Below are 14,399 nucleotides of genomic sequence, written 5' to 3'. Positions count from 1 at the left end.
GTTGCTTTTCGACCCTCTCACCCTAATTGGGCTCTCTGTAGGGAGCCTGATTAACACTAGTCATGGAGTATAAATGACTGTTGCCACTGAAACAGAATTTATAATAATCCATTGTTTCTGGATGGTCACAAATTCCCTTTTCAAGAAGAAAGAGGTTTAAATCTGCAAGAAAAATGAATAAAATTTCCATGCCATCAAACCATACTGCAGGGTGAGGGAAAGATGGTGGTTAGAAGGCGCTCCTTTTCTAACATGTTACATGCAAAAAACTACATTAAAAGAATATTAAGGTTGCAAAATCAAGCAATGAAAAGATCGGAGATGTCGGAATTAAGGTGGTCTGTGCTATTGGATGAAGTTTTTACTGAGCATGTACAAATACAGATTTTTCAAAGGCTTATAAATTGGCCAAATTTGGCTGGATTTTCAGCAAAAGGCACGTCTCTGACACATGGACCATCGACTGCCAGATTTCATCCCGGCTCCAAAGTGTGGAGGCACTAGATCTTCTCAAGGAAAAGGTGGAGAGAAGTTTTGTTAACATTGCAACATAGCATATTTATCCCTGGCCTTGTTCTCAGAAACTTAAAAAAAACAAACAGAACAAAAACCATCCTGAGGTAGGCACCTGCCATGGAAAATTTAAAATTCAAGTTTGGCAAAGTTCTAAACAACTAAAACAGGGTTTTATAATAGGAAGTGTTGGGAGGCAACCTTAATAATACCATACCCCCAATAACACATAGATACAGCTCCGAGGCCCATGTTCCTCCACATGCACTTCGCCTCTCTGTAGATGGTGATGGCCCTGTGTCCAACCAGTTCAAAATTCAGTTCTGTGCATTTTAAGTTCCTGTATGAAATCAGGCTGGGATGTAGGTGCCTGATCTGATTTGGTTCCAGATCCCGATAGATTTAATCACAAGGACACCTGTGAGCATATAACTTTTCTTTCCATCCATCTCTCGGATGCCCGGGTCTGTTTCCAGGTGAACTTGCTGTTGGAGGTGGTGACAAGGGGAACCAGCCTCTCTCCTGATCTGGAGGAAACTCCTCCTGCAGGCAAGTTTGCTTCATGGTCCTGCTAAGCTCCCTTTTTGCACCAGGTGCATGAAATTCAAACACAGACACAAGGTTTCTCTCCTGTCCTGCTGACCAGATCCTGGGGAGTTTCATTGTCTGTAAGCCCAGCCATTGGCTCTTTGAACTCACTCCTCACAAGAGAACAGCAACTGATTAATTCCATCAGGCCACCTGTCCATCGAACAAACCACAGACTCCAGTTCCAGCTGAGTGTGTCCGTAAATCCTCTGCCTACAACAGCTGCCGGAGTTTGAACAGGTCAGATTTGGTTCTAAACCCTGTTGCTTCAAATTTTGCCAGGTAGGGATCAAGCAGCTTGGGTAAGGACTATGCAGCCCCCATCCCCACTCTGCCTCATATCCAGAGTTAGTGTTTGGGTGGCTACTTCACAGCGCTGTACAGGGTTTCCTCAGGGGGCTTGGCTGGGCGTGTTGTCTTGGGACGCTGCTCCATGTTGGCATAGATGGGCTGCTGGTTGGGGGTGGAAATCGTTACAGTGACATAAGAAACCTCTTCTGTCTCTTCTGACCCCTGAAATAAAAATCTCGTTGATCAGAGGGAAGAAGCTAGAATAGGAGTATCTGCATCTGAGCAGATTCTGGCTTCATGAACTTCAGCGGGTCCCTTTAACCAAGTGACTTGTCTGGGCTGCGTATTGAGGACTTGTCTCTAAGATCCCTAAAGTATCTGTGGACGGGTGTATTATCCCTTTCAGCCAGAGCAGTCTGGGTGCAATCAGGAAGCCCTGCCCTGCGGCTGAGCTATATAAACAGGAAAAGGAAGCAAGGAGGAGAACAGGGAAGTGAAACCCAAGTGCCTGTTGGCTATCCCAGGCCCTAGCTCGCTAGTCTGAGCTGGGCCCTACATGCTTTGTTCTCAGTCAGGGCTCTGAGGTAAAGGCCTTGTGAACTGAGCTATGTGGTTCTTCTCCTGAGCTGGTGTCTAGGAAAAAGACCAACTTCCTCCTGGAACACTGTTCTGTTTTAGTTTTCCTGTTGCCAATAGATCTGAATAACCAAGTTAGTTTCCTGTGTGAATTCAGAGATTCCCCATTTCTGCAGTTTCTCTTTTTTGGAAATGAGACCATAGGTCACTGTGATGCAATTCATTGAAGTCTGAGTCAGTCTATTGAGAATAGACCTGTGGGCTGATGTGTTCAGAACCCCACGTACATGTGCTTCTTAGCTACCCGAGAACTGACTTAGACATCACAATGGTATGGTGACTAGGTTCTGTTCTGGCAAGGAGAAACACAGTCCCATGTCCTGGTAGCTGCATGACAAACTTTATATTTTCCAGTCTGGATCTGCTCACTGCCCTCAATGAAGTGGATCTGAAAAATTTCTGCCTCTGAATTGAGCAGAATCTTTTCCAATCTCTACCCTTTAGGCAGTGGTGCTCAACCTGGGGGCCACATGCGGCCCATCAGGGTAAGCTGATTGTGGTCCGTGAGACATTTTGAGGACATTAACCGTTCAAAGGCACAGCCCCCCGCAACTCCCAGTGGCCACAGTTCACCGTTCCGGCCAATGGAAGTTGCAGGAAGCGTCAGACCCCGGTCAACGCTGCAAAGATATCTTATGGCCCCAATCAGCTTACCCTGTTGTGCTGCATGTGGCCCGCGGGCTGCAGGTTGCCCACCACTGCTTTAGCGTGTTGAAGGACCATGAGAGGCTTGGTTAAAAGTTTCTACTGAGGCATTTACTTTGTTAGCTTGGCCTGCCTTCCATGAAGAGATCAGGGTGGTGGTTTTTTTTGTTTTTTTTTTAAGTTCATTATTAGAAATTATTTAATGAACAACTTTTGTGAAAAATTTCAGGTCCGTAATTTATTTATGAGCAATTTGTTGCAAGTTTAAAAGTTTGAGCTGTTTTGATTGGATAAATAGGTCACATGGTACAATTCTACTCCTCAGTTGGTGAGCATGATCATGGCATTGATTCCCCTGGTGAATACTCATGCTTCCAAATTCAAAATGTGCTTTTCTGTGAATATTCTGCAACCTTTGCTTAAAATTCACTGTTCAGGCAAACGTTCCTGCTGGTAGAAAACTTTATCCCTAGGGTATCTGCAGAAAGCAGATGTTAAAGGGACACAAATAGGGTTGAAGTAAATTAATTTAAAAGTTTGAGTATCTGCAGGCAATTAATTGCTTTATTTCTCCCTGTGACATTGTCTACTATGTGATTTTATGAAAATATGCTAATAAGTGGGAATATAATGTAACTGGAATATGTTTCATGCAAAAAGTCTCTTGTAAGGTATTACAAATCTTATAATCTACTGAGTGTGGTCATGCAATTTGTATAAATGTATCACTCTTGAATCTGAAGTTAGGAATATAAAATATAACTCTGAGGTCCTATTGTAATTATGCAAAGTGTGGGCCATTAATGGTGCCCTGGAATCTTGATGGCTCCCATAAAGCAGGACAATTGGTTGTCAATAGCTCTGTTTACTTGTAAGTCTTCCTGTATACGTGTGTGCTGGCAAGTGGGCAATGAAGTCTTACTGTGACATGTGATCATGTCACCTGAACTGGAATCCATCTTTAACCTTGTGCTTTTCTATTTAACCTTGTGCTTTTCTATTTTCTATCTTGTGCTTTGTCCCTCTCCGGTGGGAAGCCAGAGAGGGACAAAGGATTCCTAGCTTCTGTAGAAGATATATAAGCAGGTGGAATGGAACAAAGGGGGCGGCAGTCATGAGAAATCCCCTAGTTACCACCCGAGCTGGAACACGGACTGTACCAGGGGAAAGGATTGGGCCCAGACTAGAAAGGAGTCTAGTCTGTGAAAGAAGCTTATTGCAACATATCGAGGGCGAGGTTTCATCTGTAATCAGTTTCTTACTGTATTAGACTTGCATGTTTTTGGTTTATTTTTTTTATTTTGCTTGGTAATTTACTTTGTTCTGTCTGTTACTACTTGGAACCACTTAAATCCTACTTTTTATATTTAATAACATCACTTTTTGCTTCTTAATTAACCCAGAGCAAGTAATTAATACCTGGGGGAGCAAACAGCTGTGCATACCTATAAGTGTTATATAAGCTTTATACAGAGTAAAACGGATTTATTTGGGGTTTGGTCCCCATTGGGAACAGAGTGTCTGGGTGCTGGAGACAGGAGCACTTCTTAAGCTGTTTTCAGTTAAGCCTGCAGCTTTTGGGGGACGTGGTTCAGACCTGGGTCTGTGTTTGCAGCAGGCTAGTGTGTCTGGCTCAACAAGACATGGTACTGAAGTCCCAAGCTGGCAGGAAAAACGGGCTTAGAGGTAGTCTCAGCACATCAGGTGGCAGTCCCAAGGGGGTCTCTGTGACCCATCCCATTGCACTCCCCTCCCCCTGCACCTGTGATATTACACCTCCCAAGGACAGCATTTCAGAGGTGATGTTACGAGGACATACTATAATTTGCCTTACCAAATTAGACAGGTTGATTTTCTTGTCCTTCTGCACAGATGCTCCTGAAAGCTCTGGATGAGACAGAAGAGAGATCAAATTAGAGCCAAGTTATAGCAACAGGTAAGGGGGTAACTCCGGCTCTCACAGCTTTGAAGTTCTAAGTTGCAGGGCTGACCTGTAACTGTTTTTCAGGCAACACACACACTGAGTCTAGGTTAACTCTGCGCTGCCCGGCCACTGATCAAAAAGGAAAGGGGTCTGTTCTGTAGGTGCTAACTGAGATCCGGGCGACTGCACCAGCCAGTGACCGCTTTCCATCACCTGCACAATACAGGCCTCTGAACCAAACTCCAGCTTCTCTTTAGACTCAGTGTGGAGCTAGGCTACTGAACCAAACCAAACAGGGGCATATCAGCATAAATCCATCCAGTCAATACAACCAAACTTGAAAAGATCCTTTGGTGCTAGCACAAGCTCCCCTATGAAAATGATGTCTTCCACAGGAATGGTCCAACACACCACAGCTGACAACAGCTATGCTCCATTGTCTGAGGCTGTAATGTTTTTAGCAACAGCTGATCCTGTGGAACTGACTGACCCTGAAATGATCCATCGCTATCCACACACTGCCAGATCCTGGACTGATCAGAGCTCACCTGAGCTCTCAAGCCAGGCTCCCACGTAGTGACACAGTAAGTGAAAAGGAAGGAGACCTGGGTGTCTAGGATTGGACTTTGGTACTCTTACTTAGGGTAACACCTTTACTCCACAGGGAATCCCACTGATTTCAGTGATGGAGTAAGCAGCTACTGGTATGTGCATATGCAGTTTAGAGCTGGGCAATTAACGGATAGAGGGGAGCTGGCAACTTAAACATTGAAATCCATTTTCTTTTCAGGTTAAATGAAACGTTTTGTTTAGATAAAATTGAAATGTTTCTCTTCAGTTTTGACCGTTTTCAACATTTGATTGTTTTTTTACACAATTTTTGAAACAAGAATTTGTTTCAAATTGAAAAACCCAAATGTTTAGTTTTGACCTTTTAAAATGAAATAGATCAATTTTTTTGGATGTGTAGGGCTGGTTTTTTCTCCCCCTGAAACAATTTGAAATGACTTGGCAAAACGTGTTGGTGTTGCTGAGTCTGCATTTTTTCTTTGAAAAATAGTTTTGGTGGTAAAACTTTGCCCAGCTCCAGTCGAGATGTAGAACAAACACCATAACCAGAATTCTTTGCAGTTTTGGACAATGTTGCCCGTGGGTCTCTCATGCATTTCAGACATGCTCTGTCCAGCTCAGCAGGGTGCAATAAGCAGAGAAGTCACTAAGGCCTAGTCTATACTGCGGGAGAGGAAGAATCCATCTAAGTTATGCCACTTCAGCTACGTGAACTGTAACGTAGCTGAAATTGACGTACTTAGATCTTTTTACCGTGGTGTTTTCACTGCGGTAAGTCGATGGCTGACAGTCTCCCGTTGACTCTGCCTGCACCTCTCGCCCTGGTGGAGTGGCAGAGTCGATGGGAGAACGTGCAGCAGTCGATTTATCGCATCTAGAGTAGACGCGAAAAATCAACCCCCGCTGGATCGATTGCTGCCCGTTGATCCAGTGAGTAATGTAGACAAGCCCTTAGTGGAACAATGTGTATAATGGGGGTGCTGAGAGCCATTGAACCAAACTGTAAACTCTGAATATGATGAAAACCACTTCAAGCCAGGGGATGCGGCAGCTCCCCTATTTCCAGCCCCCGTGCTTATCGGAGTTCTGGACTTTCCCGTTTGGGGAAGAGAGAGGGAGAGAGAGAAGCAGCAAGGATCAGAAACATGACTCACTGGAGGACACATGCAGGATTTCACTTACCTTTTTTCCGCTTCTTGGACACTCTCACCAACATCATAGCAGAGAGCAGAAACAAAATGAGAAGCAGCAGGACACATGGTAGCAGGATGTGGAGGAGGATGTCTGAGTCTGGGTCCGGATCCCTGTTGGAAAAAGAGCGAGTGTCTGTTTCCCACTTTCTCATTCAACTGCTAATTCAGCCAGGAGCAACTGTGTGTTGTGCACCAGACCCACGGGGTCCAGCAGATTAATATCCTAGTCCGGGCTAAATCTAACTCAGGTCACCTATCCAATGAGTTTGGCACCTGTACCAAATACATACAAATGTGAATAGCCAGCAAGATCGTGCAGTCTGTAGGAAGAGTCTGATACAGTAGACATGGTCTGTGCCCTGTATATGTGGGGAAGCAAGACACAGGCCAGGCCTTGGTGCATTGGAGGAGATAAATGTCACGTTTATTTTTAGCCTAGGCTAGCTGTGTCAGCACCTTTATTCATAGTGTGACAAAGTTCCTCCTCTACCTTGGTGGGTCCTGCACTTATTGGCGGATTTGTTCACCTCAGTGATCTTCCCTTCTTGTGGAACCCACAGTCTGGGTCAGCTCCTCCTGTGTCTGATCAGGAGTTGGGAGGTTTGGGGGGAACCCGGGCCCGCCCTCTACTCCAGGTTCCAGCCAGGGCCACTGTGGATCAACAGCTGTCTATAGTGCCCCTGTAAACAGCTTGCATTACAGCTACAACTCCTGGCTACCTTCCCATGGCCCCTCAAACACCTTCTTATCATCTACCCAGACCTTCCCTGGTGTCTGATAGACCTTGTCCGTCCAAGTCTTCCAGCAATATACTCTCTATCACTCTCCTAGCTCCTTGCCTTCTTGCTCCAGCTTCTCACACATGCTCCTTCCCTCTGGCATCCTCTGCCTGCTGGAGTGACGCTTCTATTCAAACCCAGGTGCCCTGATAACCTGCCTTGATTGCTGCAGTGTCTAATAAAAGTAGCTATCTCTACGCGTTTCTTCCGTAATAAGATCTTAATTGGCTCCAGGTGCTTGATTAACCTGAGCAACTGTCATTTGGTTACCAGGGTACTAGGGATTTGTTTAGCCTGGGGCTAACATACCTGTTTCTCAGTACTTTACTGTAGCCATCTGGCCTTGCCCCATCACAATAGATAATATTATCCCCTCCACCCCTTTGTTGTCTGCCCAGGTCATAGAAACTTTGAGGGTGAAGCTTTGTCTGGACCCCTCGGATGGGTTGGTCACACCCAGCCACCCCGTCCTGTCCAGCTGACACTAAGGATGTCCAAAGCTGCATTGGTCTGGTGATTTCCCCCATCTCTTGGCTTATTTATCATGCACAGTATTGTATCTGGACACTGCATGGGAATGTGCTTAGGCAGCTACTTAACTAATTTCATCTGTCTCTTTTTTTAATCTTGTCTTTGAAATGAGCTTCAGCCTGTCTGGTACAGCTGATAAATATGTGCTTTAACTAACCTTTGGTGACTTTTGTTAATTCTTTGGTATTTTCTGCTCTAATTCTACAAACATTTTAAGCAAATACTTAATGTTATAAACATGCTTAAAGTTAAGCAAGTATGTGGAAGGGTTTGCAGGATAAAGGCCTTAGACATTTTGGTTTCCTTTAGGTTTTTTCCTGGTACCAGGGATTCTGGAGTTTTAATCCACTTTTAATTTTAGCCAATAGAAATCTCCCTTTGTTTAAAGGGACAGCATCAGCTCAAACTTGGCCCCAGATTTAGATGTTGTAAAAACGTTTACAAAAACCTAAGACCAACAGATGTTTCCATGCATTGTTTTAAATTCCAGTGTAAATAAGTAAGGATGCCCCTTGCAGCGCTGGCATCTGGGAACCCAAACCTGGCAGGATTATGCTAGTCAGTGCATGGGCTGGAGTGGAATTAATTAGAAGCAAAAGTGAAACTGACCAGTCGGTTTTCCTTCTGGAAGATGCACAGAGCTCAAAAAGCGAACAAAATATACAGGGAAAAGATCATTTGATTTTTAAAATTCTTAGTTTGAAATATTTTGGCTCTAGATCTTGCAGCTTGTCTAGTTGGAGCTTGTGCAGTGCTGATTCGACTGTACCCTTTGCTGACTCTCTTTGTCAGGAATAGATCATATAGACCAGGATGTAAATGTCCCTGGGACTAGTCATGTGACTCTAATGGCCCATGTGCCTACCTGCTGGCAGGGGCAGACTCTCAGATCTGGTGCAGGAAGTGGGAGGAACAAGCTGTGAGGAGGGAAATATATGAGGAAGAGGACGGTTACAGCAGTGTGACCACATGGCCTCTCAGCAGGCATATGCACATGCTTAGACTGTGTGGTTTGGGCTGTCATCATGCCTGGGCGTCAGGTGTGAGCTAGAGAGCCTAGGCTCCAATGTCTGCACAGCTATTTTTAGCACATTATCGCAAGCCCCACCATCACAAGTCTGTACCCAGGCTGGACACTCACAGTCAGCTGCAGTGTAGACACCCCCATAAGCGACTCTGGCTGGAGCATGATACTCACACAGGGGAAGTGATGTCTTGATTAGCTGATGACCTTTCTGTTGGGGGTGGGGAAGAAGTAGCTGTTGATAAAAACAGACTCAGTCAATCAGATTCCCCAGGATGAAATGCTGTTTTTTCAATGACTCTAAACATTCTTGTTCCTAAAAACAAAGTTTAGGCAGCAAGAGACACAGGGGAGGGATTCTCCTCTCTGCCGAGGCCCCTGCAGGCTGCTCCCATGGGGTAGAGGAGCCCTGAAAGCTCTGCAGTCACCAGGGCAGAATTGCCCCAGCGTAAGAACTGCATCAGGCTGCAACAAGGGCCCTATGCTGCCTCCCACCACTGAGAACACTGGCATGGGGTGTGGCGGGCTGGGGGAGGGCATGTCTCTCTCTGTCACTTAGGGCCATAGAAACCCTCTGCTTCTGGGGGATGCAGAGTGGTACCTGGGCAGCCCGTGGGGGCAGGTTGTGGGAAATTAGAGCAGCCGCTCCTCTACCTAGTGCATGTGACAGCTCAGACCTGGGAAGATGCCAGGGTGACGTAAAGCCATCTTTGCCCCCCTCCCTCTGGGGTGCACTGCCAGAATTTTAGCCAGTGGTTTGAGCATTGGGCTACTAAACCCAGGGTTGTGAGTTCAATCCTTGAGGGGGCCACTTAGGGAACTGGGGCAATAATCAGTACTTGGTCCTGCTAGTGAAGGCAGGGGGCTGGACTCAATGACCTTTCAAGGTCCCTTCCAGCTCTAGGAGATAGGTATATCTCCAATTATTATTATTATTATTTATTATTCACCTCTGGCCAGCCCATGCTTTGCTGAACTAACTCCAGCCGCAGAGTTAGTACATCCACCCTTGCTGTTCTCTTTGCCTCTTTCTCTCTGGCTGGTACCCACAGCAGCAGCTGCAAGATGAAAGAAGCCAGGGAACAGGGCATCAGCTGGTAAAAGCTGCCAGAATCAATAGCTTTTTAGAAAATGTGTAAACGGTCTCTGCGTTTCACTCGTGCCCCTTTATCTGGTTTAAGTGCAGTGAGGAGTCTCTGCGTCCAGATGCTGAATCAGGGCAGAGCCCTCCTGCCTGGCAGAGACACTGGTTACTGATTTCCCTGCCACCGTAAGTAAACAGTGCACCTTGCTACGCTCCTTCCTGGGGCACTGTCTGCACTGGGGGGTGCAGCCTGGCAGGATCAAGGATCACAAGTCAATCCATGTAGATTTCAGGGCTGGAATTGGACTCCACTAATGGGAATTCTTTATGAATGAGAGATTTGTGTATTAGGTATGGTGGGGACGGACTAAAGGGCAGGGCCAATATTTATATTTCCCCTTAACCAGTGGGGTAGGGCATAAAGTGGGGAAAGGGGAGGAGGGGACTGGTCCCCACAAAACATCAGCCCTCCCCTAAGGACATAAGAATGGCCCTACAGGTCAGACCAAAGATCCATCTAGCCCAGTATCCTGTCTTCCGGCAGTGGCCAATGCCAGGTGCTTCAGAGGGAATGAGCAGAACAGGTAATCATCAAGTGATCCATCCCCTGTTGCCCATTTCCAGCTTCTGGCAAACAGAGGCTAGGGACTCCATCCCTGCCCATGCTGCCTAAAAGCCATTGATGGACCTATCCTCCGTGAACTTGTCCCCTTCTTTTTTTAACCCTGTTTCAGTGTTGACCTTCACTGCGAGTCTTTTATTCACTTGGAACTTTCCCAATCCTGTCAGCAACAGGGATACCCAGCCCCCACTGCTGTCAGCCCCTGTCCTCTCCTGGTTCAGGAGGAGTCCCACGGGGCACTAACAGCCCTGCCCTCGGGAACCAAAGCCGTGTTACCCATCAAGGTTCCCTCTTAAACCCGAGCGAGTAACTGGGAGCTCAGTGAGTAACACGAGTCAGCAGGCTCCAGACGAGGGCCGGACACACAATCTATGATGAGAGCTGCCCAGGGTGAAAGCAGAGCCCTTCTCCCGCTGCAACCCCCCTCCACATCCAGGACACGACCCAGTGCACGAGGAAACCGCCCTGCAGCGTTATTCACAGGTGTTACCAGCCGGACTGGGCAAGGGGCACTCACTGTGTTCCCTGGGGCGAGCGCGGGGCGGAGCGCTAGGAAACTGGCCTGGATCTAAACCGGACTCTCCAGAGCAGCGCCTTGATTGACACCCCGGTGCCCCTCCCCGCACACATGTGCCCAGCGCTGCAGCCCCGTGGAGCCCAGAGGCTTTGTGTGTCCAGAGCGCTGGACACCGGCCTGCCTGGCTGCGGGCCCCACCCCCCGCGGTACCTTTAAGAGCTGCGCCGGGATTTACCTGGGGAGACAGTGAGTTCCACAGTGGCTCTGAGATCAGGCCCAGTTCTCCCTACCCCGCAGTGGTACGTGCCGGTGTCTGCCAGTGTCAGGTTCTCCACGGTCACGGTGAACATGTGCTGGGTGTGATCATCTCGGATGGAGACTCTGCCCCGCGTCGCCTCCGCCTCCGACCCATCGATCTCGACGATGTGACCGTTGGAACAGTGCCAACGTCCTGCCCGGCACCAGAACTTCTGATAATCCTCATAGCCTGCCCGGTACCGGCACCACACAGCCACCGACCCGCCTGCGGGGCCGCGCACGGCCCCGGGGCCTGTCACCGCCCAGCAGCCTGCGAGGGACAGAGACAGTGAGACCCGGGGCGCCGCTTCCTTCTGAACAAACACAAAACGCCCCCACGGCCCGGGGGATGTGGTGGCGCCAGTTGAGCCCCTGAAACGTGACCCGAGGGGACGGGCCTGGCACTGCTGGGAGATGGAGGGACCCGCCTCATGGCCAGCCGGGCAATAACCCCCAAACAATCACTGTCCCCCACAGGTTTCCACTAACACCTCCCTGCTCTCAGAGTCCGTGATGTGACACTGGGTCAGCGGGATCCCTGGTCCCCTTCCTTCGGTCTGGGTCCGTCATCACGAACTGCCGGGCAGACACACACCCCAGGGGAGTTTCCCCTCCCTCAGTTCCTGAGCCGGGGCAGGGAGAAGTATCTGCTCTGCAGGAAGCGCAGCGGGTCACTGGCACTCAGAATAACCCAGAGCAGCAAACGTGTTTGCAGGGTCATAGGGGCTGCTGCAAGTCTGGACACCCCGTAAACCCCTGATGGAGCACCACGGGGCCAATGTGAGGGCAAATGTAACCTCACACAAACCCTTCATGGCCTCAGAGAGAGACTCCGGGCTAGTCTTGTTGTCCCCTTCTGAGCTGGGAAGTTTTTGGTAACTTACAAATGTAAAGCACCAACCTGCAGTAGCTTTACCAACAGGATCGCTGCAAAAAAAGCTCCCATTGAATGAGCAGCTACATGAACCGTGAGGAACCATTCAAATGATACCTGCCCCAACTGAGAGGCAGGTACTTTCGCAAAGGCACAAAATCCCAATCTCCGGGAGTGTGATCGGAGGCTCCTGCAGGCTCAGGGGCCGTTCCTGGAATCCCTCCTCAGCAGCTGCTCCCCATAACACACCCGTGGGTGTGTGATAGGCCCGAGGAGGAACAACGCTGTTTCTGCTGGTGCATATGCAGCTCACTGCTGTCTTACCTGGGAAAAGCATCCAACCCAGAATGGGGAAAATCCTCATTGCTCTCTGCCTCTCCCCACTGCCTGGTGGGACATCGATTCCAGGAGAGTCTCCAAGAAAATCTATCCTTTATGTTACTAGGAAGCACTGGGTCCAGGTTTCTCCTGTAGGCGTTTGCAATGAAACAGCCTCTCTAACTAGTTCTTTCACTGCAGGGGTTCCTCTTATCTGCCCTACCTCACTTCCCTCGGAAACACCAAGGGGGAAGTGTCTTACTCAGTGCATGGTGGTTTGATTACTGGGGTTGGGACGTTCTGTATTTGTTTGTTGCTACTTGTACCAGGACCTATTACAGGGTCTGGTGGAAAATGGAAGCTGCAGTAGGAAGGAGTTCCTGAAATGTGTGTGGATTTCCAGCATGAAACCCTTCATATTAAACACACAAATATTCCCAGGTTTCAGAGTAGCAGCCGTGTTAGTCTGTATCTGCAAAAAGAACAGGAGTACTTGGGGCCGCTTAGAGACTAACAAATTTATTTGAGCATCGCTTTTGTGGGCTAGATATGTGGACAGAATGGCAGGGGCTTTGTTGCAAGATAGTCCTGGGTTAGTGTTTTTGTGTGTGGTGTGTGGTCGCGGTGAGATATGTTCAGGTTTGGGGTTGTGTAGCAAGGACTGGCCTGTCTCCAAGAATCTTGTGAGAGTAGGATCGTCATTCAGAGATAGTTGTTGATTCTGGATGACGCCTGGAGAGTTTTAGTTGGGCTGAAGGTAGCTAGTGGTGTTCTTACTTTTGTTGGGCACTGTTCTGGAGTAGGTACTTCTGGGTACTCTTCTGGCTCTGTCAATCGTTTCTTCACTTCAGCAGGTGGTGTACTGTGTTACAAGAAACCTTTGGGAATTAGAGATCTTGTAGTTTTGTCTCTGTTGAGAGTTGGACAAATGCAACATTGTATGTAGACTTGCTTTAGACATGATCGAGTGGTGTGCTGGATAAGCTGGAGGCATGTAGGTAGTACGCGTCAGTAGTTTCCGGTATAGGGTGTCATTGGCCATTTTATTAACAGCGTGGAGTGCCAGGACAGTGATCTTTGTTTGGGACGAGTCAGGCTGAGTTGATGGTGGGGTGGAAATTGTTGAAATAATGATGGAATTCTTCAAGGGCCTCTTTTCCATGGGTCCACGCCTTTCCTTCTTTGGCAGATCCTGGGCAGTGTGTAAACCAACTTCCTGCTGCCCAGGGAACCCAGCCTAGCCTTGCAGAAAATGAACACATCCAGTGGCACCACATGCCTCTTAAGGCTTTAACTTCCTTCTTAGATCTGGTTGAAAGTTTTGTGAGGAAAGCTTCCTGCTGAACAATTGTGATTGAAACTAAAAACTACTTTGTGGGAAAAGTCCAGTGAAAGTGTGTGTTCTGGCGGGCAAGATTTTTGGGATAATTTATTTTATTTTAAATCAACATTAAAAAATGAAATTAAAATTTTAGTTTTGTTTTGACATGGATTGCTCCTTTTATTTTTGTAGGTGGGGGGAATGAAATGAAACAATACTTGAAGTCAAATGGAAAAGTTGATTCAAAATGAAAATTCTTGTTTTTAGTAAGTTGAAAACTTGAAAATTTTCAAATGAATTTTTGAACAAAGATTTTTAATTTGGGGTGTTTTGTAATTTCTCATAAGGAAAAATGTCTGTTTTCTGATCAGCTCCGCTTTGTCCTACCCTCAACTGTCATGTCTCTTGTCCCTATTTAGATTGGAAACACTTGGCAGCAGGGGCAGTCTCTTATTTGGCATTTGTACAGCTCCCAGCACAACTGGGCCCTGATCTCTGTTGAGCTCTCTGGGTACGGCAGAGCTAGACATAATTATCTAGAACAATGGCAGCCAAGGTTACACTCCCGCACACGCCTCCATCCAAAACTGTTAACACATGGAAATAAAAAATAAAGAGGAAAGACTTTGGCATTTCTTTCCACATCCGTATTTCATGTAGGGCTGGGAGTTC

At 47.5% G+C, this 14,399-nt stretch overlaps 1 protein-coding gene across 1 annotated transcript; it reads right to left on the bottom strand.

Moving 5' to 3' along the window:
* Nucleotides 1–3: 3 nt before the first annotated feature.
* LOC142047668 (CMRF35-like molecule 1) lies at nucleotides 4–12,597 on the bottom strand. Its single transcript, XM_075071813.1, has 6 exons — nucleotides 12,413–12,597; nucleotides 11,153–11,485; nucleotides 8,869–8,929; nucleotides 6,350–6,471; nucleotides 4,508–4,560; nucleotides 4–1,614 (listed from the first exon to the last, which is right to left on the bottom strand). Exons 1-6 carry the CDS (start codon nucleotides 12,450–12,452, stop codon nucleotides 1,465–1,467), a joined length of 759 nt encoding a protein of 252 aa, XP_074927914.1. The 5' UTR covers nucleotides 12,453–12,597; the 3' UTR covers nucleotides 4–1,464.
* Between the last annotated feature and the right edge of the window lie 1,802 nt (nucleotides 12,598–14,399).

The sequence above is a fragment of the Chelonoidis abingdonii genome, chromosome 13 (assembly GCF_003597395.2).
Source record: "Chelonoidis abingdonii isolate Lonesome George chromosome 13, CheloAbing_2.0, whole genome shotgun sequence".
In the NCBI taxonomy this organism is placed as follows: domain Eukaryota; kingdom Metazoa; phylum Chordata; order Testudines; family Testudinidae; genus Chelonoidis; species Chelonoidis abingdonii.
This window is presented reverse-complemented; position numbering and strand designations above follow the sequence as displayed.